The sequence below is a fragment of the Oryctolagus cuniculus genome, chromosome 15 (assembly GCF_964237555.1).
Source record: "Oryctolagus cuniculus chromosome 15, mOryCun1.1, whole genome shotgun sequence".
NCBI classification, from domain to species: Eukaryota; Metazoa; Chordata; class Mammalia; order Lagomorpha; family Leporidae; genus Oryctolagus; species Oryctolagus cuniculus.
The window spans coordinates 31,685,266-31,706,721 of record NC_091446.1 but is presented as its reverse complement, the minus strand read 5'-3'; the positions used below and the strand labels follow the sequence as shown (position 1 = coordinate 31,706,721).

At 54.4% G+C, this 21,456-nt stretch overlaps 1 protein-coding gene across 1 annotated transcript; it reads right to left on the bottom strand.

The window, feature by feature from the left end:
• Positions 1 to 285: 285 nt before the first annotated feature.
• On the bottom strand, positions 286 to 19,359 carry LOXL4 (lysyl oxidase like 4). Its single transcript, XM_002718617.5, has 15 exons — positions 19,221 to 19,359; positions 15,904 to 16,221; positions 15,188 to 15,366; positions 14,135 to 14,340; positions 12,623 to 12,661; positions 12,256 to 12,475; positions 11,250 to 11,433; positions 10,951 to 11,105; positions 10,214 to 10,381; positions 9,026 to 9,188; positions 6,690 to 6,933; positions 5,510 to 5,625; positions 4,477 to 4,613; positions 3,949 to 4,060; positions 286 to 1,542 (listed from the first exon to the last, which is right to left on the bottom strand). The coding sequence occupies exons 2-15, from the start codon at positions 16,187 to 16,189 to the stop codon at positions 1,472 to 1,474; spliced, it is 2,280 nt and encodes a 759-aa protein (XP_002718663.1). The 5' UTR covers positions 16,190 to 16,221; positions 19,221 to 19,359; the 3' UTR covers positions 286 to 1,471.
• Between the last annotated feature and the right edge of the window lie 2,097 nt (positions 19,360 to 21,456).

Below are 21,456 nucleotides of genomic sequence, written 5' to 3'. Positions count from 1 at the left end.
TGGTACCATTCCTTCTAGTTTTGTAAGCGTTGTTAGGAAAGTTTACAATCCTTGGACTTCACCTTCTTGTTTCTACTTTTCATCTTTTAACCTTTCTAACCCCTATTTCAGCATTGATCCTGGGAAGGGTAATTGGGAAGCAGCTAATAGGCTAATAGCTGATTTGAAAAACATCCTGGGGCTGTCATGAGTAGTATGTGTGTCATGTGTACCCTAGTCCCCAGCACAGAGAGTGAAAAGGAGTGAAGTTAGTGTGCTGGCAACGGTACATAACCACAGCTGCTCTTTTTCTTTGTAGCAGTCCATAATGAGCAACCTTTATTGATGATGGGGGGAGGGGTCATACCTGTACGGATTATCTTTAAAGTGTGTCTCAAAGGAGAAAAGATCAAGACTCGTGTCCAAGACCATGGAATTATATACTACCTGAGCAAGAGCATGGTGCAGTCAAGCCAAGCAGGGTGATGGCTTTTCCTAAGTTCAGTCCTTAACGAAATTAAATGTTCCCCCTTGTGATTTCTCCTGAGTCTTTTGTCCCTCACTCTATCACATCTGTCTTCATGTTCCTATAGAGATGAGTGGCTTGTTTGACTGATGTTCTTTCCATTACAAAAATTCATTCAATGCAAAGTTCATTTGGTTGAGACCTGAAGCCTAGGCCAATCCTGAGATGCATGGTGGTCCTGAGAGAGATTGGATTGTCTGCCAGATTATTTGACACACAGTTTTTTTCCTTAGCAGAGGTCCTGGCAGGAGCTGAGGTCCCTGTTAGCTCAGTGGTCTTCTTGCTTGGCCTTCTTGTGCTGCTCTGCAGAAAGGCCCTGTCTAGCCGTGTCTGTGAAACTTGCCCTTCTCGAGCACTCAGTACCTGGCAGTGTTGGCCATTCAGGAGATTAGGGGATGCCGAGGCCTAAGCTTCTGGGGGGTGCAGTAGGATAGTTAAGACTGCTGAAGAACAGACCTGCAGAGCAGAGGTGGGTTCCAAGTGGGGACAGATAAAGTGAGGGGCTGAATCCTTCAGCATCTCTGATAGTTGTGACTCTGAGACTGTGTGTTGCTTTGAGCCCCTAGCAGTGAGCTGACCTCATCTCCTGTGTGAGTCCTCTGTCCTCTACTCCAAGACATTCGCAAAGCACTGCTAGATGGGGGACTGGTCCTGAATCCAGAACTCTAGCAAGATCCAGGAAAAATTGGATCTCCTTGTGGAAGAGGAGCTCAGCTGACTAAAGCATGGAGACCATACTCCACAGGCCACAGGCCCTACGGGGAGAGGCCCATAGCCACCCAAAGGGAGCAGTACCATCCTGGTTTGGTGATCTTGCCATCCAAAGGCTTCCTGAGCAGGTACTCGATGCCCCTTGGCACTGGCCCCATTTACTATGAATTAGGGCTCTGTGAAGGGCATGGCTCCAGTAAGCTGAGGTATCTGGTGTTGGTGTGTAGGCAGCAGTAGGAGTGTGCAGTGATGGCTTCAGATGAGGTTGTTCCTGAGTCTCTGTTCCTGTTCCAGGGAGAGCTCTGCATTGGCTCGGTATGAATCTCCTGTGGGCCAAAGGAAAACAGCTGAATAGCCAACCCTTCCCTGACAAGTTTACACAGACACATTCTGCCCAGTTTAACCTTAAAATCAGATCAGTCGAGGGCATAAACACTAGTCATACTATAGATACAGACCCTGGCCAGGTGTGTGGTTTCACGGCCACCAGAAAGAATAGGCTGTTGTGTGGGCAGGGGGGTGCTGCTGCTTCTCCTTTGCTCTCTTACCCAGATTTATTCTTTGAACTTTATTCTCTCTGTCTTGACCTCTAGAGATCGCATCTTGGCATCACCCTGGCTCCCTTGTCCTCTGGTATCTAAGTGAGTTAGGTCAGTATGAAGCTACAGCAGGAAGTTTAGAGGATGGAAGGGGAAAGAGAGGTTGGGCATTTCTTCCAGAAGTGATAGTCTTTTGACTCCAGCTCCAGCTCTATGCTTGAGTCTTGCCCTGGCTCCAGCACATCCCTTACCCCTTGAAGCCTAAAGGGAATGACAGTTTTTCACTCTTGTTTATACATGGAGGTCTCAATATCTCCTTGTTTCTTTAGTCCTATGCATAACCTCTGTAAGGAATCCTTTTGTGGGGCTGGTGTTGGGGCACAGTGAGTTAAGCTGCCACCTGTAACACCAGCATCGCATATGAGTGCCAGTTCAAGTCCTGGCTGCTCCACTTATAATCCAGCTCCCTGCTAATGTGCCTAGGAAAGCAGCACAAGATAACCCAAATACTTGGCCCCTGCCACCCAAGTGGGAGACCTGGATGGGGTTCCAGGTCTGGTTTCCACATGGGCCAGCCCCAGTTGTTGCAGCCATTTGGGGAGTTAATCAGTAGATGAAAGATCTCTCTCTCTCTCTCCCTCTCTCTCTGTAACTCCATATTTGAAAAAATAAATCTTTTATTAACAAAAAAAAGTATTTTTCTTTAAGTAACTCCAGACTCTCGGCTGAGTGTGCCTTCTGTTTCTGTGAGGACCCTGACAGGTCTGTAATCATTGGTGAAAGAACCTGCAGAGTTGCAATGGTTGTTCTTTGCCTCGTCACTGCTCTGGATCCCTTGCAGACTGATTCCAGCATTATGGAGGACCTGCTGTCTCTGTAGACATGGCCTTGGATGCCAATTCCTTACTTTCTCCCATACCGCCATCTCATTTAATGTCAGAAGAACATCTATTCAATAGTCACACAAATTTGGAACTTTAGACTGTTCGTTCTTTTCTCTGTCTTCTATGTATTGCCAGTTATTTTTTGAAAACAAAAATAATTCCCTGACTGAAATTTCTCAGTGGTTCTAAGAAGCCCTTAGCACAAAGTCCAAAGTCCATCATTATCTTAAACCACCATAACCCTACCTATAAAGAACTTTAGGAGGTTGGAAGTACACAAACCACTTTTACAGTGGAGAAAACTCAAGTTGGGATTTCTTCATTTGCTTTGAAGCGGGAAAGTAGTCAAATTGGATTTGGAACCCAGTGAAGACATCTGAAGCCCAATTTTATTCTTTCTCCTACTGTTTATCTTTGATTTTTGACCTTCCTTTAGAACCTAGCTCAAATATCACTCCCTCAGAAACCTTTTTTAGTCCCCAGGTAGTTGCTTTTTCTCTTTGCTTGCTCAGCATTTAGTTCATTCCTGTCTGAGTTATTGAAGAGCACTGGGCTTATCTATTTATGGATCTAACTGTATGCCCTGCTTGACACTGAGCTCCCACATCTTACTTCTACTATGGCATGATGTTCAACACAACAGTAGGCCTTAATAAAACTGTTGATTAAATGGACAACTCTGCCCCACCCCACCCACCCCATGTAGGCAAGTATGGCTGCAAGTGCATACACTCTTGTGAAAATATAGGCACATGAAACATGAAAATAGAAGGATTCTTTACAAACCAGTAATAGCTACCTCCTTACTCTGCCCCTTCCTCCCATCCCTAGCCGTGGATTGTTGCTTCTTTCTTTGTCTGACAGGCCCAATCCTGTAAGTGTCCCTGTTCACTTTGTTCTCTTTTTTAAGCATTGATCACAGCTGGAGTAGTAGCACAGATCAAGGAGGACTATTTTGTGAGGGTATCCGCTTAGGAAGGAGGCAGCTGAGAAAGACCATTTGAAAGAGGGAAAATAATGGACCAGAAAAATTCTGACATGGCCTGAGGTGACAGGAAAGATTCTAGGTCAGAGTAGAAACTTAAGTTTACAAGTAGACAGCCTTGAAGGCAAATGGATATAGAAGTAGTTTTTTGGTGAGGTTGATGGCCTGACCAGTTCTAGAAATCTACCTGTCAAGTTGTCAAAGGAAATTCATCTCTGTTGCATCCCTAGCCTTTTATGCACACATACAGATCACACCCAGGGTGATTTAGAGCCTTCAGCTCCCTGAGCCCATGTAAGGCTGGTCCCAAGGTGACTCAGTTACCTGTGTGGCAGTTGTGCAGCCAAACCCGGTGCCCGTCGTACTTGCAGCGGCATCTCATCATGTTGTTGGAGAAATCTGACTCTGCCACCTCATATTTGGGGTTCACAACCACCTGGAGAAAGGGGGGACAATTGAAAAAGGAAGATTTGATTTCTAGGTGAGCTGACAAGTATAAAATCTGTCACATCTTAGGTTGTACCTACTTTATAAAATGGGCTTCCTTCTATGCTTTTTATCACTAATCCTTAAAATCACCCCCAGGAAGTAGGCATTAATATCCCTGTTTTACAACAGAGCCTGAGCAGTCACAACTGAAAAGCTGTGATCTGCCCTGTGCCCATTGAACCAGAATTCAAACTCAGGTCCTTTGGATTTTGACCAAGTGTTCTTTCCACAACATAGCTCCTTCACATGATAGCCCCATTGGAGAATACATGTGAAACCCTCTTTCTTCACTTGATCTCAGGGAAGGTTTAAGGATTTCTGGAGAAATTGGAGCTCCTGTGGGAAATCCCAAAGGATCCTCACCTGGAAGATATAGTCCCCTGGGCCCACATCTGTGATGTCCACCCACTGGCAGTCGATGTCATGCCGGTAGGTGTCCCAGCAGCCTACAGTCACTCCCTGTTCTCCGAAGTTGGCACATGCATAGCGCCTCTGCATTCCTGTAAGGAAGGGCATAGTCGAAGCACTGAAGCACTCTGTTAGGTCTTAAATGCTATCCTTACACCAGCTTGACCTGCTCTGTGCAAGTATGCCCAGTTCACAGATTAGAGACCTGAGGTTCAGTTAAATGACTAGCCAGAATTTCTACTAACTATGAATCCAGCACCATAGCAAACCACATCTGTGACAAAGAGATTTCTACTTTGGATGCTTTAGTGAAAACCTCTGTTGGTCTAGGAAATGTGGTTAAAAGATTCCAGCCATACTGGGCTGATTTATTTATTTAGCAGGCAGAGTGGACAGTGAGAGAGAGACAGAGAAAGGTCTTCCTTTTGCCGTTGGTTCACCCTCCAATGGCCGCCACGGCCGGTGCACCGCGCTGATCCATAAGGCAGGAGCCAGGTGCTTCTCCTGGTCTCCCATGGGGTGCAGGACCCTAGCACTTGGGCCATCCTCCACTGCCTTCCCGGGCCACAGCAGAGAGCTGGCCTGGAAGAGGGGCAACTGGGACAGAATCCAGCACCCCAACCGGGACTAGAACCGGCGCCGCTAGGTGGACCATTAGCCTATTGAGCTGCGGCGCCGGCTGATTTATTTTTGTCCGTCTATTTACCCATCCATGCTTCCAGCACTCTTAAGTTCCACTGTGTACTGGGCCATTCTAAAAGGTTAGGAACTCTGGAAATGCAAACAGGAATCAAACAACCACTGCCCTCAGCTTAGCAAAGATGACACAGATGAGATGAGAAATGGATCTTTTGTAATTGCCTGGAGTGTTGCTCCCAAACCAGATCTCCAGGTGCCTGGGGCCATTGTAAAGGGCAGAGGGGAGCCTGACCCCACAGGGGCTGAGGAACATAACATGAGGAGCATATGCTGATAAGAAACCATGTACCTGCTGGACAGTTTGTGTCTTCTAGACAGAAGCTGGCTTTGTGTCCCTCAGCCACCTTGGAGCCATTGAGAGTGAGCAGATCATAGTGGGTGAAGACCTCGATGCTGTGGTAGTGCCTGCAGAAAAGGCAGAGCTGTCAGCCAAGCAGCTACGGGAGAGGGCCAGGGAAGATGGAGGTGCTGGGCCCCAGAATCTCCCACAAGGGAGAGTTAAACAGGGCAGTGCCCCTCTCCTACCCACACCAAGGTTTGTATGGCCCACTGACTGCTTTGCTAGCATCCCTGCCAGGCAGAAAAGTACAGGTGCCCCCGTCACCTGGTGCCTGGCTGCGAGGCCTGAACCCCAGGTAGAAGGAAGGGGCCCCGGCACGACCAGCCCTAGCGCGGAGCTGCTGGGGAGGGGCACTCACTCTGCTCCCTGTCAGCCTCAGACCAAATTGCTGCCATTGTCTCCAGTGCCCTGTAATGATAGCTGTGCACACTCCGGGGGAAGGTGCACATTAACTCAGGCAGCCCACGGCCCAGAGCCACTGCCCAGTCCTCTGCCTTCTCTACCCACGGCTGTGTCCTCAAGGAAAAACAGTTTTTCTTTCTGTCTTTTTTTTTTCCCCCATTCAGCCTTTGTCACAGGCATTGTGTCTCCTTCTATTGGACCTGGAGACTCCTGATAGGAAGGAATGCTCACTGTTTCCTTTTTAGGACCCATCTGTTCCTGCCATTCTCTGGGCCATGGCTTGATGCTCAGGAACCAACACACTTTTTCTGCAGAGCCAGCATCCTGGATAGTATGTCTATTTTGAGCATCCAGGTTTCTACAAGTCCTCACCTTACCTGGCTTCTGAAGACAAAGCCTAAACCCAACATTAGAAAACTTGGCCATTACTGTTCTGACAGAGTCAGCGTCTGGCAGTAGCCTCTGTGGGACATTGCTGTGGGAAAGAGACCTCACGAGCGTCATCAACACAGGTTCACCCAGGGAAGGCAAGACACAGAGGGCCAGCAGATGCTACTCAGATTCCCTGATTGCCTCCTTGGGGCAAGGCCGGTAAGATGTCTGGGAAGGAAGATGTGTCCAGGGTGCAGGCTCCTCTCATGAAAGTGTGCCTAAGGCCAGGAAAGAGACTGGTCTCTGGGCCTTGTTTTTTGTCCTTAACCTCTGGAGCCAAGACATAGTTAGACACCTGTGACACTGGTGCCAAATCCAGCTGTGGCGTCCGGTTTTGGGACGAAAATCAGCCCGGCCCAGGTTGTAAATCTGTGAGGAGAAGCGCAGCAGGCGTCGGTGTCCGTACGGCCAGTCCATGTGGTCAGCAGACCGGGAAAGGCAGTTCTCCTCGTGGGCACAGTACAGCAGGCTGAGCGGGCGGTCTTCCAAGTAGGCCGTCTCCTGCACTAGCTGGGCATTCATCACCAGGTCTGGAGCACCTGAATGGCAGAGCGTGGCAGTGAGGCCAAGGGCAGGAAAGCAGTCCGTCTTGTCTCCTGCACGGAGCATGGGCTTGCCCCCAGACAAAGGACAGTTTAAGAGTCAGGAGATGAGAGTTCTAATAACAGTAGCAGGAGAAACCAGTCACTAACCTAGGAGGTAGCCAGCTGAAGTGTCAGTTAAGCTTGTTGGCCTTTGAAGCCAGGCCCTGTGGGTTCACTTTCGGCTTCATTTCTAACTCTGCCATTTACCAGCTGTGTGACTGCTTTATGTTTTTGCCTGTCATTTTTGTTATCTGTAAGCTGCAGATAATAATAGTGCTATTGATATAATACCCATAATGTGCTTAGATCAGTGGCCCACAGTAAACAAGCAATTGGTATAAGCTAGTATTTCTTTGTAAATATTTTTCAACCTGTACAAGTACCTGTGTGTAGCCTAAGCCGTACAGTCGTCTCAGAGAGAGCTGCTGCTGCCCAGTGTGGTGACTTCAGCCAAGTCACTGTCTCTCTCAGGGCCTCAGCTCCTTGAGTGTAAGGGATTGGGCAGAGAGGAAGGGAGGACTGGAAGGGAGAGGTGGCGAGCTTATCTTTCTGCCTGGTCTTGAGTTCTTCCCTGCTAGTCTATTTTGCAGTTCATAGGTCCACACTTAGGCCAGGGTGCCTGTCACAGCCTGATGGCTATCACAGGTGTCCCCATATATTTCTCTTCTGAGGCATCCCGGGCATTTCAGATGCTTTTCTGCGCATAAATGCCTTACTTACCTGCTGGTGTCTGTGGCTCACTGCCTTTCCCTTTCCTTCCCTGTTGCAGGAGCTCTTGCCCTCCCATAAAGTCTCATGGCTTTGCACCATCACTTTGCCTCCATGTGTCACTACAGAAGTGTGCAGCAACACAGCTGTTGCTGTTTAACTCAGAAGAGAAGAGTTGCCCATTTACAGTACTTGCTTGTGCAAAAACACAAGGTTACTGTGTAGGTATTTTGGCAAAGGCATCTTGTGGGTGATGACAAAAGTGGGAGGGGGCACTGGTTTATTTCCATGGGTAGGCATTGAGAGTGGGAGTGAGGATTTGGCTAGTTCGCTGTACGATGCAAAAATGCTGTCAAAATTTCTGTGATGTATTTTGGAGAGAGCTAAGATGTGCCCACTGACAAACCCTGAAGTTCCCGAAGGAAAGAAGGAGGCCTTTCAAGGAATGAGGAGAGTTAAGGAAGGAAAGAAATGAGCAAAGTCAGAGAGGAGAAACAGGGGTGACTACGGAAGCTGTCTAGCACATGTGCCCAGCTGTTGGGAAATATAAAATGCATTCGAGAACAGAGCTGCCACCGTGTTCCCAGGGAGAGTCAGCATGCTGTGAGGCCTCACTGCTGGGCAGGGTGTACTGAGTGGCCCCGAGTTTTTACCAGGGTGGAGTGGGCCAAGAGGAAGCTTAGAGCTCACTGACAAGTGTTAAGGGTGTGTGGGGGTTGAAGTCTGGCTATAAAGGTCAAGTGGCCACTTGAGTTGGTGCCAGCCTGTAGCCGTTAGATTAAGTATAGTTATCTAAGACACGATTGGCAATGTCAAACAGGTGCTGAAAGTCTATGTTTGTGGAGCACACCCATGTCACAGAGTGGTCTTGTCCTAAATCCTTTAAGATAAATCCTCAACTCAGGAACAGAACACAGCTGGCCTTGGGTCCCTGGGGTGCTTCACACTTATATATCTTCCACAATAGCTTTCTAACTTTTTTTTTTCTCACAAACCACAGTAAGAAATATATTTTCTATTGTAGCCTAGCACACACACACTTCTCCAAGAAAAAAAAATACCACCATTACTAAATACATGTTTTCTATTCTGTTTCATTGTTTTTCAGCTGTTGGTCATAACCTCAAAATTGAAAAATCCTTGTGCTTTCACAGTTTCTGTTTTCATTCTCGTGGTAACTCCATGAGGTAGCAGGGCAGGGTTTGTATCCTGATTTAACAGGCCACACACCATGGGGAAATAGCAGAGCTGATGCTTCCGCTCTCCCACCCTGCCACCATGGAGCAAAGCTGACACGGAGGCCCTGCCCCACACCCTGTGAGCCCCTCCCATTACTCACTGCTGGTACAGGAGACTCCTGCTGAGAAGCGCCCAGTGCCGTGGGAGCAGTGCACTGGCCCGTGCCTCTGACACTGCTGCAGAGCTTGCTCGGTGCCCAGGCAGCCCACTCCACTCATCACCACTTCTCCGGCCCCCGGTGTGCCCTGCCAGTACCAGGTATCCTAAGAAAAGAGCCAGACTCACCCAGTCAGAGCAGAGAGGGACCTGTGGAATCATCCCTGGCACCTCTCTCAGATTTGGGCCTTTTCATATGTCACCCCCATTGGGGTAGGCCCAGCCTTTGCCTGAAAATCTTTAACCATGAGAACCCCTGGGGCAGTCCATGCCACATTTGGATCCCTATAATATTAGAAAGTTCTTCCATGCATTGAGGCAATGTGACCGCCATCTGCCCTGTTCCCATCTCTCTACCATGTGGAAGCCTCTGTTCCCTTCCTCACAAACCCAGAGGCAGGGTTCCCATTCTGCCCGAGCATTCCTCACACTGCCCAAGCTACCGTCTGTACTCAGAGTTGAGCCCAGTTCTCCAGGTGAGGTCTGCCCAGGCATTGCCTGGCAGCCAGTGTGGATGCAGTGCTTAGGTTTCTCCATTACAGTCATGCCCCAGTCCTCTTGGTTTTGTCTCATTAGTACCCTTTGAATCGATCCATTTATTGCTTCTTGGATTGCCTCTAGCTTGTGCAATCAGCATCTTTTCTTGCCTTCTGAGTATGCATCCCTACATCCATGTTAGTCTCCACCCAATTGTTTTCCAAACACCAAAGGAAGTCGTTAAGAAGAGAAAGAAAAAACACCAGATTGCAAGCTTTGAATGGTCTTGCTCCTCCCTCCTGTACCTGTACACTTCACACCACTCTCTCCCTAACTTCTTCGACTGAATCAAGCTTTCTCTGACTACAGGGCCTTTGCCTGGCCACTTATTCCTCCTTTTGCCTCATCTGACTTAGCTTCTTTTCTACACACAAGGTACTGTGTCCCTGGCTGTGTGAACATGTTACTAATGACTGCTTCCTTCACTGGACTGCATGCTCCTGAGGCAGGGACTATGTTAATCAGCCCGTAGTCTGACTCAGTAATGAATTGCTGAATGAATGGGTGAAGGGCCAGAAGCTTCGCACTGGAAGTTTTGGTCCTCTTAGTCTAGAAGGATCGGAAACTATAGAGAAGGAATGAGGCAGGGACCTACCTTGATGGCATGGCTGGCAAAACCCAGGCCGAGCTGTCGGCAGACCACCATGGCTTCATTGAGTCCCCAGTGGTCACTGCACACGGTCCCCCAACGTTGGACTCCATTCACCTCCACCTGTACCTCCACTATGCCCTCCTCAGGGCTGCGGCCACCAGCCAAGCGCACCTGCAGTGGTCACAGGTGTATGAGCAGTGGGACAGCCATGGTGGAGGACTGCAAGCTGGACTCCTGCTCAGGGATCCTGGACGAGACAGTCCTCTTTGGACTTGTCTCTTCTGTAAATGGAAGGGAGTTCACTAGCTAGTCCCGAATGTTGCTGCCCGCTACAGAAACCTGACTCAAAGCGCTTGCGCCAGGGGCTCTTGCTGTCCTACCCGAAATCCTGCCATTAATGATGCCTCAGTTACATAGGGCTTTCACGTCCACCACCTCTCCCACAGTGACACTTGAACGTGAACATCCCACACAGCTGCAGTGCTGACAGCCTGTGGCACTCTCCCCTAGCCACCTTCTCACCTTCACAGGGAATCTGAGAGGGTAGGTGTGTGGGGGATGCCACCACCTGCAGAGTTCCTGGGGCCCTCTGACGTGTCTGAGACTGTGGGCACGACCAGGCGAGACTCAGAGGAAAGGGCTCTCCAGGCTGACTCCCAGGGAAGGTAGACTGTTGCCAGGGCAGCCCCTCCATGCTGGCTCCCTGTGATACGTGAGGCCATGCCCAGACCTGAGCTCACCTGACTCTGGAAGCCCATGTCGGGGACGTTGCACCTGACAGCAGCATCATTGTCATGTTGACAACCATTCTGGGAGCCTTCCAGGGCAAGGCAGTCACTGAGGGTGCGCTCATATCCCCTGCAGCGCACCTCACTCAGATGGATGGGCCCTAGCCCTGTGGGGAGAGAGGTGCAGTGAGGCCCACAGCCGTGGTTTCCCTTGCAAAGGGGGACATCCTGGGCCCTGACACCCCAAGGCCACCAAGAGATGGGGCAGTGATACAGGTTTCTCCTCATCCCACCATAGGCCCCTCACTCACCTTGGCCCAGCTGGGCCCCAAAGAGAGCCTCTCGAGCAGAGCCAAACCCAAGCTGACGACACACGACGCTGGCGGAGATGAGGTCCCACCTGTGGTCACAGACCGTGCCCCACTGGCGGTTCATGAGCACTTCCACCCGGCCCTCACCCACCTGGGCCCCCGACCGTAGGCGCACCCTCAGCTCCTGGGGGGAGGAAACTTGCTTCAGGGAGGGTAGCCAGCAGGTGTTGAGCCACCACAGCCAGGAGCCAGGCCATGGCCTCTGCCTGCCTGTAGCTACCACCTTGAACAGGCATTTTTCCACCCCATTTTTTTCAATGACAGTTAACCCCTCAGCCAGTGTGGTGCTGGATGTGTCTTAACATCTCACTAGCACTTGCTCGTCTACTATTTTTTTAAAGATTTATTTGTTTGAAAGGCAAAGTGGGGGAGGGGAAGGGAGATAAGAGATTTATCTGTTGGTTCACTTTCCATATGGCCACAACAGCAGTGGGGCTGGGCCAGGCTGAAGCCAGGAGCTTCGCCTGGGTCTCCCACATAGGTGGCAAGGATCCAAGTACTCGGGCCATCTACTGCTGCTTTCCAGGTACGTTAGCAAGGAACTGGATTGGAAGTGGAGCAGCTGGGACTCGAACCAGCACCTGTATGAGATGCCAGTGTTGCAGGCGGCGACTTTACCCACCGCCCCACACGCCAGTGCTGCTCATCTAGATTTCAGAACAAAGGGCCGGGCTCAGGGCAGTCCCTTCTGCTGTCATGAGCTGCAGCTACAGCTTAATGACTTTTTATGGTTACGTTTTACTCAAGGTGGGTGATGTCAACTTTCCATTTATGGTAGGGTTATAAACAGTCCTTTTAAAATAAATTCCAAGGTTCTGCTGTCTCGTGACATGGTCTCCTCATCCCAGTTCAGTTGCTTTCTCCTCTCCTGCCTGTCCTGGAGCACCCCATGGCCCCTGACCCTGAAGGGTCCTGCACATAGGGTGCAGGGTCCCTTGGGGCTCACCTCCTCCCTGGACTCCTTGCGCCGAGGCTTTGCCTTTGGGGGGCGGAAGCGGGGCCCTGCCACACAGTTGACCACAGCATGCATGCCTCCTGGGCAGGCTGGCCGCAGCTTGCCCTGCGCCGGAGCCACCTGCACCTGGCAGTTGGCCATGTGAGGTTCTGTCCCCAGACAGTTTACTCGATGGATCCAGAAAGAATTCTTATTAGTCAGGCCCTTCAGCCTGCAAGACAGAGGAGACTGAGGGTGGAGGAGGGGTTGAGGGAGGAGCTTCCAGACCAAAGGAGGCCAAGGCAGAGGGACAGGGAGGTGAGGGTGACTCCTCACGCCACACCCCCTTTCATCCTCCCCTGAGGGTGCTGCTCCTCACCTGGACTTGGGGTCCTTCAGCTTCAAATTCCAGACTTTCCTGTGGTGGGAGAAAACAGATAGGGAGGGGAGGGGTGCAAAAGTCCCAGCCCCTGCCACCCTGGTTCCTTATAGTTGTCCTTATGTTTACATCGCACTTTGGAGTCTGCTAACCTGGTCATAAATCTTACCTCAGTGCTGATAAGTGGCCACCCCACAAATAGCAATGATCCCATTTTGCAGGGAAGGCAAGCAGGGTCCCTCAGCTAGTCATGAAGTGAGGTCTATTCTGTCCTGGGCTGCAGCTCAAGCTCACCCCCATCCAGGTGAAGGGGAGCCTTCAGGAAGTGCCCTGAAAGGACCCAGGGAAAGTCCTCTGGGGACAGATGGAAGTTAAAGGCCTTGCTTGGGGTGGGTGTGAGAGGGCTGCCACCCAGAGGCACCGAGGCTATAATCATGGCCGCCCTTCTCATGGGTGGTGGGTGAGTCAGCAGGGCCCAGCTGTGCAATTACCAGGCAGTGGGGAGCCAGGGCCTTGCATCCCAGTCATCCCCGGGGATCAGCCACGTGGCAGCCCAGCACCCTCCTCCTCCAGACACAGGTGAGAGCAGCAAGGACTGCCACCCCCTTGAATGGAGCATGGCAGAGTGAGGTGGCTGAGGGTAGGTGACAGGTCCTGCAGGAGATTCTCGCTCGCTGAGAAACACACAGAGTGCACTGCCTTGGAGCTGGTGGAACTGAGTGTGGTTGTCACTTCTTGTGCTGATGCGGCCTGCTGCGAGAGCTCGCATTTCTGACAGCACTTTGTCTCCTCTCCCAGAGCTGCCCCACCCATGCCCCGCTTACATGCACCCCAGTCACAGCCTGGCTCAGGCAGACTGCAGTGGAGTGCAGATAATCACAGCGGAATGGATAATCGATGCCCTGCCGAAGGCCCACAGACAGTTACTGGTAGACCTGAGACCAGGACACAGAGGACCTGTCCTTGGGTGGCACTGCCAGCATCTTCAGAAAACTCTAGTTTGTAGTCGAGGACACAATGTTTTGCACAGTTGCCAGTGTGGGGGCATTCTGGGCAGTCATTTCTGTTTGGTTTCTGACTGTGTCTAGGTCTGTCCCAGGATCTTCCATTCATCCTTATCCACTCTCCTCTTGTTATCCTGAGGGATCCAGGTCTCACAAGTCCAGGCACAGTCCTCAACCAGCCTGTTTGCCTCCCACTCCCACATCCACTCATTGTCCTGCCCCAGACACCCACACCTGCCAGCCCAGCCCACCAGCCCTCCCTGAACCCTGCAGGGTCTCATGACCACACACACACTCACACACTCACACCTCACAGTTACACACATGCTCTTACATACTCATCACACATGTACACACACTCCTGCACACCTCACACACCCTTCACACATCACATGCCAGCAGCCACACACACACACAAAGACTTGCACGCATGCACTTGCACACACACTCCCAGCCACCACCCCATAATCACACCTCCATCCGGTCCTCAGTCCCGTCCCCCTCTTACCTGTAGTAGGGGTTGTTGACAGGCACTTCACTGGGGAAGCCCAGCATCCCGCACACCACCCTGCTGTTGTTCATGGTCCAGCCCTGGTCACACACCTGCCGCCAATGGCCCTCGTACTTCACCTCCACGGCGCCCTCAGTCACTGGGAGGCGCCGTTTGGCACTAGCAAGGATGGGCTTGAGCCGTACCTCCTCCAGCCGCCGGCCCTGTAGGGCGCAGTCACTGTGGGCCCCGGGTCCCTGCCCTTCCTCCGAGCTGCTGCAAACTGTCACTCAGGAAAGGGGGCGGGGCTTAGACCATCCTCCTTGGCTCCTCACTGGACAGGCCGTGAAACCAAGGCCCAGGGAAGGGAGAGACATTCTTTGAAGGCCACATGTTGAATAAGAGGCAGACCTCAGTTTGCGTGGGACCTCTCCCTCAGTTCCTCAAATAGGTTAAACTGCAGAGAGGCAAATGGACCTGAGCCCTCACTGGAACCAGGATGGGAGACCCTGCAGCTGAGGGGGTTTCTGCTGGGCTTGCAGAGGGGCCTTCTTCACGGCAGCTGGCGAGAGCTGAGGTGGGCACAGACTGGTTGCTTAACACTACCAGCAGGATCCTCTGGCCCACAACCCCCGCCCCCAAACCTGGGTGATCTGAACGAGGGCAGTCTCCCATTGTGGCCAGGGCCAGCTGTCCTCGGGCTGGAGGCTGCCTGGCAGCAGAGGGTGGGAGCAGAGTGCTGCCCTGCCGGCTCCTGTTGTTTGGCTTGAGCTGTTTTTAGCTTGGGGTTGTTTGTGCTGGGAAGAGGCAGCAATTGTGGCCTAGCCTTGTGGGTGAAGCAGCCCCTTCCCCCCTTCTGCCTTCCTGGTGGGGAGCAGCAGCCCCAGCCTTTGATCCCCGACCTGCCCTGCATCAAGCTGAAGCCCTCTACCCATGCAGCTGCTCATGGCCAGGGCCCCAGGATGCTGCTTGGCTCAAGCTCTGCTCCCTTTCCTTCCTGCCTCCTCCTCCTCCAGGCTTGTCCCCTGATCCAGCTCTTGGCTCAGGCCTGGGCCTAAATAGCCTCCTCACCTGGGGCCCGAGGGCATTGGAGACCTTCTCAGAAAAGTAGCCACGCTGACGCTTGGGGTGGCACACCACCCCAACATCTTCGGAGTGGCTGCAGTCGCTCACACCCCAGCCGTTAGAGCCACACTGGTCCAGAGAGCTCTCGGTGCCCCCACAACGCACATTGTCCAGCCAGATGGGTCCTGTTGGGGAGAGCACGGGTGATGCTCAAGGATGGGCAGAGAGAGGCAGGCCACAGGCCCTGCTGAGCCCCTTCTTCTAAATGTTAAGTAGCAAGTGGGGTCAGGTGGGTTGATGGTCCTCCCGGGGTCTCAGTATACACAACCCTGCTGCTACCTCTTCTTGGCATTGGGTCCTATGGAATCTGGTTACTGAAATTCCAGGTAGGTGTAGTGACTCACCTATACCCTCACCTCTTCATCCATCCACCCATCCGTTTATTCTGCAAGGTTTGCTAAGCACTCAGTACATGGCAACATGCCAATTTATGTTAAGGACTTTAGAGTTGACAGGTGGTGATGGCAGCGATGATGCCTCATTACAAGGAGTCATCTGCAGCTGGGGCTGAGGAAATGCCTTATGGAGAAGAGCATTCGGGCTGTGTGTTAAAGGATGGGTGGGTGTCCGATGCGTTCTGCTGGAGCCACGGTGAGCCCCATCCCGAGAGAAGCCTGCCACCATCTTCTTCACCCTCCTGCTGGGCAGCACCAGCCACTCACCTTCCCCTTGGCCATATTTGGCGCTGTGGGCCCAGGTCAAGGCAGCCTCGAAACCCAGCTGGCGGCAGGCCACTGTGGCCTCCTGGAGACCGAAGTCATCATCGCACACCGTTCCCCACTGGCCCTGGTGCAGCACCTCCAGGCGGCCCTCCTCCGGCCTGCTTCCTGGGCCCACCAGCCGGAGCTTCACGGTGCCCAGTGACTGTGGATTGCTAGGAGGGGCCTGGCCCAGCAGCAGCAGCAGCAACAGGAACAGGGAGAAGGTGGCCGGGGAGGACCACGTCATGGTCACTGCAAGGTCCGCTGGGGCCAAGGCACCTGCAGAATGAGTAAACACGGCTGATCGCCTCTCCCCTGCCCGCAGGCCTCTTTGGTGCCACACAGGGAGGAAGAGGAGGTGGCCTACCCCTCGAGTCATGGGTTGGGGGGTTCCCAGGAGGAGTCTCCAACCCTGATCAAGTGGGCAAATGCCCCCTTCACCACAGACAGGTGCATGGACTGTTGGAGCAGAAAGGGCGCATTTGCTGTGTGTCCGGGGCAAATGTTAAACTTTTAGACCCTAATTCCTTGCTTCTAAAGTGAAGTTTCGTATCTCTTTCAGCTTAGATACCCAATGACATCCCCAAGCCATAGCTCCAGGTACATCTGAGCTCATTATCTGTGCATTGATTGAACAAACGTGACTGGAAACCTGCTCCAGGACGGTTACTAGGCCAAATGCAGGGACACAGAAGTGAAGACAGCTCTCAGGAAGCTCAGAGCAGAGGGCTGTGTGCTGTGTCCCCAGTGCCGCGTGGTGACAGGTGTAGAGGCAGCACTGGCTGTGCAGTCGGGCTGTGGCACAGCACCGGGCTGCAGAGTGCAGACTGGAAAGCTGGACCACCCACTCTCAAGTTCCACCTCCCCAGTTAGTTTCTCGATGAGCCTGGGCAATTTCTCAGCACCTCCCTCTGTAAAATGGGCATAACAACACCAGCTTTATGGGATTTTTGCGAAGAGTGAATGAATGAACACGTGGTAAACGCTCAGGACAGGCTCTGTAACAGCTACAGTAGAAATAGTGGTCTAGGTAGGTCTCATCCCTTCTTTGTACAGAGAGGGGAATAGAGGCCATGTCCTGTCTGATTTCGAGTCCCCAGCACCCGCAATGCCCTGCAGCTCCCCCTCCCCCAGCATGGGGAGCCCACACTCTCCTCGCGGGGGCTGTGCGCTGCTTGTACCGCATTCTCACCATACACTGCCCGCTGGGACCCCCCTGTGCTCCCGTTCCAGACTTAAACTGCTTTCTTCATGTCACTCCCTACTCTGGGTCCTTGGGAGCCTGTCACCACAGCGGAGTTCACGTCCCCATCATTAACATTATGGCTTTCTTAGCTTTGAAAGTTAACCCAGAAGTAATCAATGGTCTTAAAAAAAAAAAAAAGATGGTGCGGAGTTAGAGCTCCCGATTACAGTAATTGATCTATCACTCTCTGCTGCTTCAAGGTCCCATTTCCTCAAAGCTCCCCTGAGGCCACAGGGGTCACACTGGGTCTGGACAGAGAAACGACACCCCCCCCTCCCCTGCAGCAGTCAGGATGCTCTGACTGCCACCAGACTGCGGTGGGCCTGGACTCAGGGGTTTCCTCTCCGAGCCTCAGCTGCAACACCTGTAAGACAAGGGGGTAGCAGTGGCGGGGGGGGGGGGGGGGCTCTACAACGTGCCTGCTGGGACCCTCCCAGCAGATGGACCTGCTGGGAGAGCTGGGTAGGTCTGCTCTTGCCTTGTGGCTGATGTCGCACAGCAAGGCTGTGGACAGTCCCAAGCCGGCAGCATCCCTCCCCTCCGAGGTACCAACACAGGGACAGGGTAGGCTCCAGGCCAGGGCAGCTCCCTCCCATGAAAGCTGCCATGAGGTGGCTGGGCAGCAGCAGGACCTGGGAGTCAGACCACCTAGCGCCCTCTTCACTCGGCCTGCCCCCGCTGCAGGGCTCCCACCCTTTTTGTTCTCACCCATCTCATGCGTTACCCAGCCTCCGTGTCTTTGCTCTCACCCTCCTAGCTGGAGTACCCGCCCCCTCTGCATTGGATTGTTAAACTCCTAGCATCCGCACCCAGGCCAAATGCTCCTCCACGGAGGCCTCCCGGTCCCCCGCCTCCCTAGTACTTCGTGTGTTGGCGGATTCCCGCCCCCACAACCGGTCTCCACACACCCATTCCCCATCACCAGGCAAGGAAGAGGACCAGGCCACAAAGTCTTAGGGAGGGAGCAGTCTCCACAGTGACCGTTACTTTCTGAAGGAAAGGAGAAGGGACAGGACGAGTGTGGGAAGAGAGATGGGGGGTGGAGGAGAGAGGGAGGGAGGGAGGTGGGGATAATAGTCCATTTAGAAATATCTATTGAATCCTCTGTCCATTTTCCAGATGAGAAAATGAGGCTCAGAGAAGTTCATTGCCCTGGCAGGATTCGACCCCAGCAGCCTGGCTAGAAGCCGGTCCTCAAACCCATGGGGAGATGGATGGGGGGGGGGGGGGCAGGGAGCTGAATGAAATTCCACCCTGTGACGGGGAGATTTATGACCCAGGCCGCGGTGTGAAGGCTCTGGGGTGAGTGCCAGCACTGAGTGCCACCAAGTGACAGTTCCAGGACCTTGCCAGCTCGAGGCAGAGTGGCACCTGCTCCAGGTGCTGCCGGGGGACGCTGGCACCTGTCCTGCCCTGGCCCTGAAGGGAGGGCTGGAAGAGGGCCAATGCCCAAAGGCATTGGGGAGACAGCATGAGGGTGCTATTGTGGGGTCCCCACAACCCCTTCTCTGGAGGCTCTTGGGGGTTGGGCCGCGTCGGGTCTCCCTCTCAGCCCTCTGCCCTCCCTGGGATCACCGGCTTTGGGCCTGAGGCAGCGCCAGCAAATGGGCTGGAGCTTACCTGTCCAGGCTGGGAAAGGAGGGGGCTGAAGTCGTCTCCCCGCTCCCACTCCTCGTTCCCTCTCACCCCAGCACAGTCACTGTGCCCTGGCTCCTTGTCCCCCAAGTCACAGGAGCGACACCTGAGCCACCCTGCCCTTCCCCGGCCCCTCCCTGGGTGAGAAGGCAGAGAACACAGTCCACGCACAGAGCAGGCACGCAGACATCCGGGGCCAGGGCGCAGGAGTAGGGAGCCTTGGGCCGAGAGCCCCAGCTTGGTCCCTGGTCTCATGGGTAGCAGGCTGCTGAGCACCGAGGGGCTAGGCTGGCTGCCCACGGGACTCCCTCCCTCCCAGCCTCCGGGAACCCTCAGAGACAGAAGGGCGGACAGACAGCACAGCAAGAGGCAGACCCGGGGCCAGGCGGGAGCTCACCGGTGGAGCGCGGACGGTCCGGGGCTGGGACGGGCGCCACGGCGGAGCGGCGGTAGCGGGCCTCCCGGGGCGCCCTGGGGCCCTTTTATCCGCCCGTCGCCTTGGCCCCCAGCCCCCAGCCGGCCGCGGCCGAGGCCCCGCAGGCACCGCCCCCGGGCGGGCCTGGAGTGGGCGGGCGCCCCGCCTGGCCGGCTCTTCGCCAGGCGCCCCGGCGGGACGGGACGGGACGGGACTCAGTCCGGGGGCGGGGGAGTCCGCCGGCCCGGGAAGTCCCCGGCCGGGAAGTCGCTGGGGGCCCAATGCGGGTGGGGACAGCTGTTTGGCGGAACCCAGTGGCGCGCGGTGCGGTGGGAGGCACGGGGCGGCTGAGCGTTCCCGGGCAGCCTGTGGGCCCTGTGCCTCCTCTGCCTGACACAGGGGACAGCGCCCACCCCAGGGTCCCGTTCAGAGCCTCGGCGGGAGCAGGTGCGCGCAGCACAGCGCCCTGGCCGTGGGTGCACCTCCCTTCTGCAGGGTCCGAACCCCCTGGGCGCGGTTACCAGACACCCTGTTCTGGGGGCTCAGGTGAGAGCTGGGTTCAAAACGCAGTCGCGATAGAGTGGGTATGTGCCCGATGCAGTAGCAGGCCTCTGCACTGTCCTAGTCCCCATAAATTTACAGGATGCGGTAATGGGGTGCCATCCTGTTCTGCCCATTGTGCAGCTGGGAACACCGAGCCCCAGGAGCCGGCCCTGGCTTCCCCCGGTCATACACAATAAAGTGGAAAGCATAAATTCCCTGCAGCCTTCACAGGACTGAGTGAGGTGGTCTCCTCCGGCTGCTGATGGGGGGGAGGGGGAGGGTTGTGTGCACTGTGTGGGGCAGGAGGCTGTGGAATTAAAAAAAAAAAAAAAAAAAGCACAACGGGCTGAGCGAGGAGGGGGTCCCAGCCCCAGTCCTGTTTCTTGGCCACAGTTCTGGTCACCCCCAGGGCCCCGGTGACTGCATCTCTGCAAGGGGCAGAGGATGCCAGGCCCCCACTGGTCTCGCCTGGTTTCCCTCTTGGCTCCCACCTTGCCCGAGAGTCCTTCCAAAAGGCTCATTCATTCAGTAAACCTTTATTGATTTTCTGCTCTGCTCGTGCTAGACACTGGGAGGGGCCTGCCCAGTCTGGTGGGGGAGGCAGATAGACCAGCAAGCACTGCCAAGGCATGGTGTGATAAGGGTCGGATGGCAAGGTGGACCTTTGTGGTTCCTGACCCTGCTGCTGGGGGCCACCCCTGGCCACTCATGTCTGAGTGCCCCCCCAGTGCCCCCGCCCCGCCCCAGCTGGGCCCAAAACATTCCCCGTGATGAATCAGCAGGAAAGAATGCTCGGAGCCCTGGGTCAGTGGCGGCAGCAGCAGCCCGGGTCCTCCCAGAGGGACAATGAGGCAGCTGTGGCCTGGGGTGCCAGGTATGCCCGGGCCCCCTCCCCTGCCCGGCCACCTCTCATGCTGAGCCAGGAGCAACAGGGAGGGCTGGGAAACATGGGCTCGGCCTCCTGGGCCTGAGCTAAAAATACCCTGAACCCAGGAGCCGGTATCCGGGAGAGCCCAGAGAATGAATGGATGTTGCTCGGAACTCCTTTGGCAGGCAGTTCCCTGGACAGAGGCTGGGGCGGGGGGCGGCTGTCCTTGGGGGTTGCTGTGAGCACCCCTCCTGGAGATGTGAGGGGCTTGGGTGCCAGGTCCTGCCCCGCGGCCTCCTAGTGGTGGGCTTTTCTCGGCGCCATCACCATCTGCTCATCCTGAAATGCTGCTGCCGTGGGTCGCCTGGGACCCTCCAGTTCAGCTCCATCTGCTTGGGCTTCACCGGGCGCTGCAAGCCTCACTGCACTGGGAGGGGGGGAGGGGAGGCGAGCACCACGCAGGCACATGGAGACAGTCGGCCTTGACTCCCACAAGTGCATTGCCTTTCTCCCCTCTTTCAGCTCCCAGGTCTTCTCGCAGGTCCTGGCGCAGGGCACGTGCATGGTCAGTGCTCCTGGATGGGATCAGTGGGTCTCGTGTGCGCGGGCACCCTGGGCTCGTCAGGCCCCGGGGGAGGGGCAGATGAGCCACATGTGATCCTGTCCTGTCTTGAGGAACTGGCTGAGAGGTGGGGGAGAGACCCTCAGCAACCAGCAGGCGAGGTGTGGCCGCACCGCGGGTGTGGAGCAGCCGCTCTGTGTGTCAGCTCATTTCACCATCTCAGAACCCTGTGGGCAGCATTATGA

Excerpts from the sequence above, each read along its gene's own strand:
- LOXL4 (XM_002718617.5), bottom strand. The coding sequence starts at position 16,189 with ATGACGTGGTCCTCCCCGGCCACCTTCTCCCTGTTCCTGTTGCTGCTG. Across the intron at positions 14,341-15,187 it reads CCAATGCCCTCGGGCCCCAG|GGCCGGCGGCTGGAGGAGGT; the intron begins GTGAGGAGGCTA and ends TGCGCCCTACAG. Across the intron at positions 10,382-10,950 it reads ACATGGGCTTCCAGAGTCAG|GTGCGCTTGGCTGGTGGCCG; the intron begins GTGAGCTCAGGT and ends TGACCACTGCAG.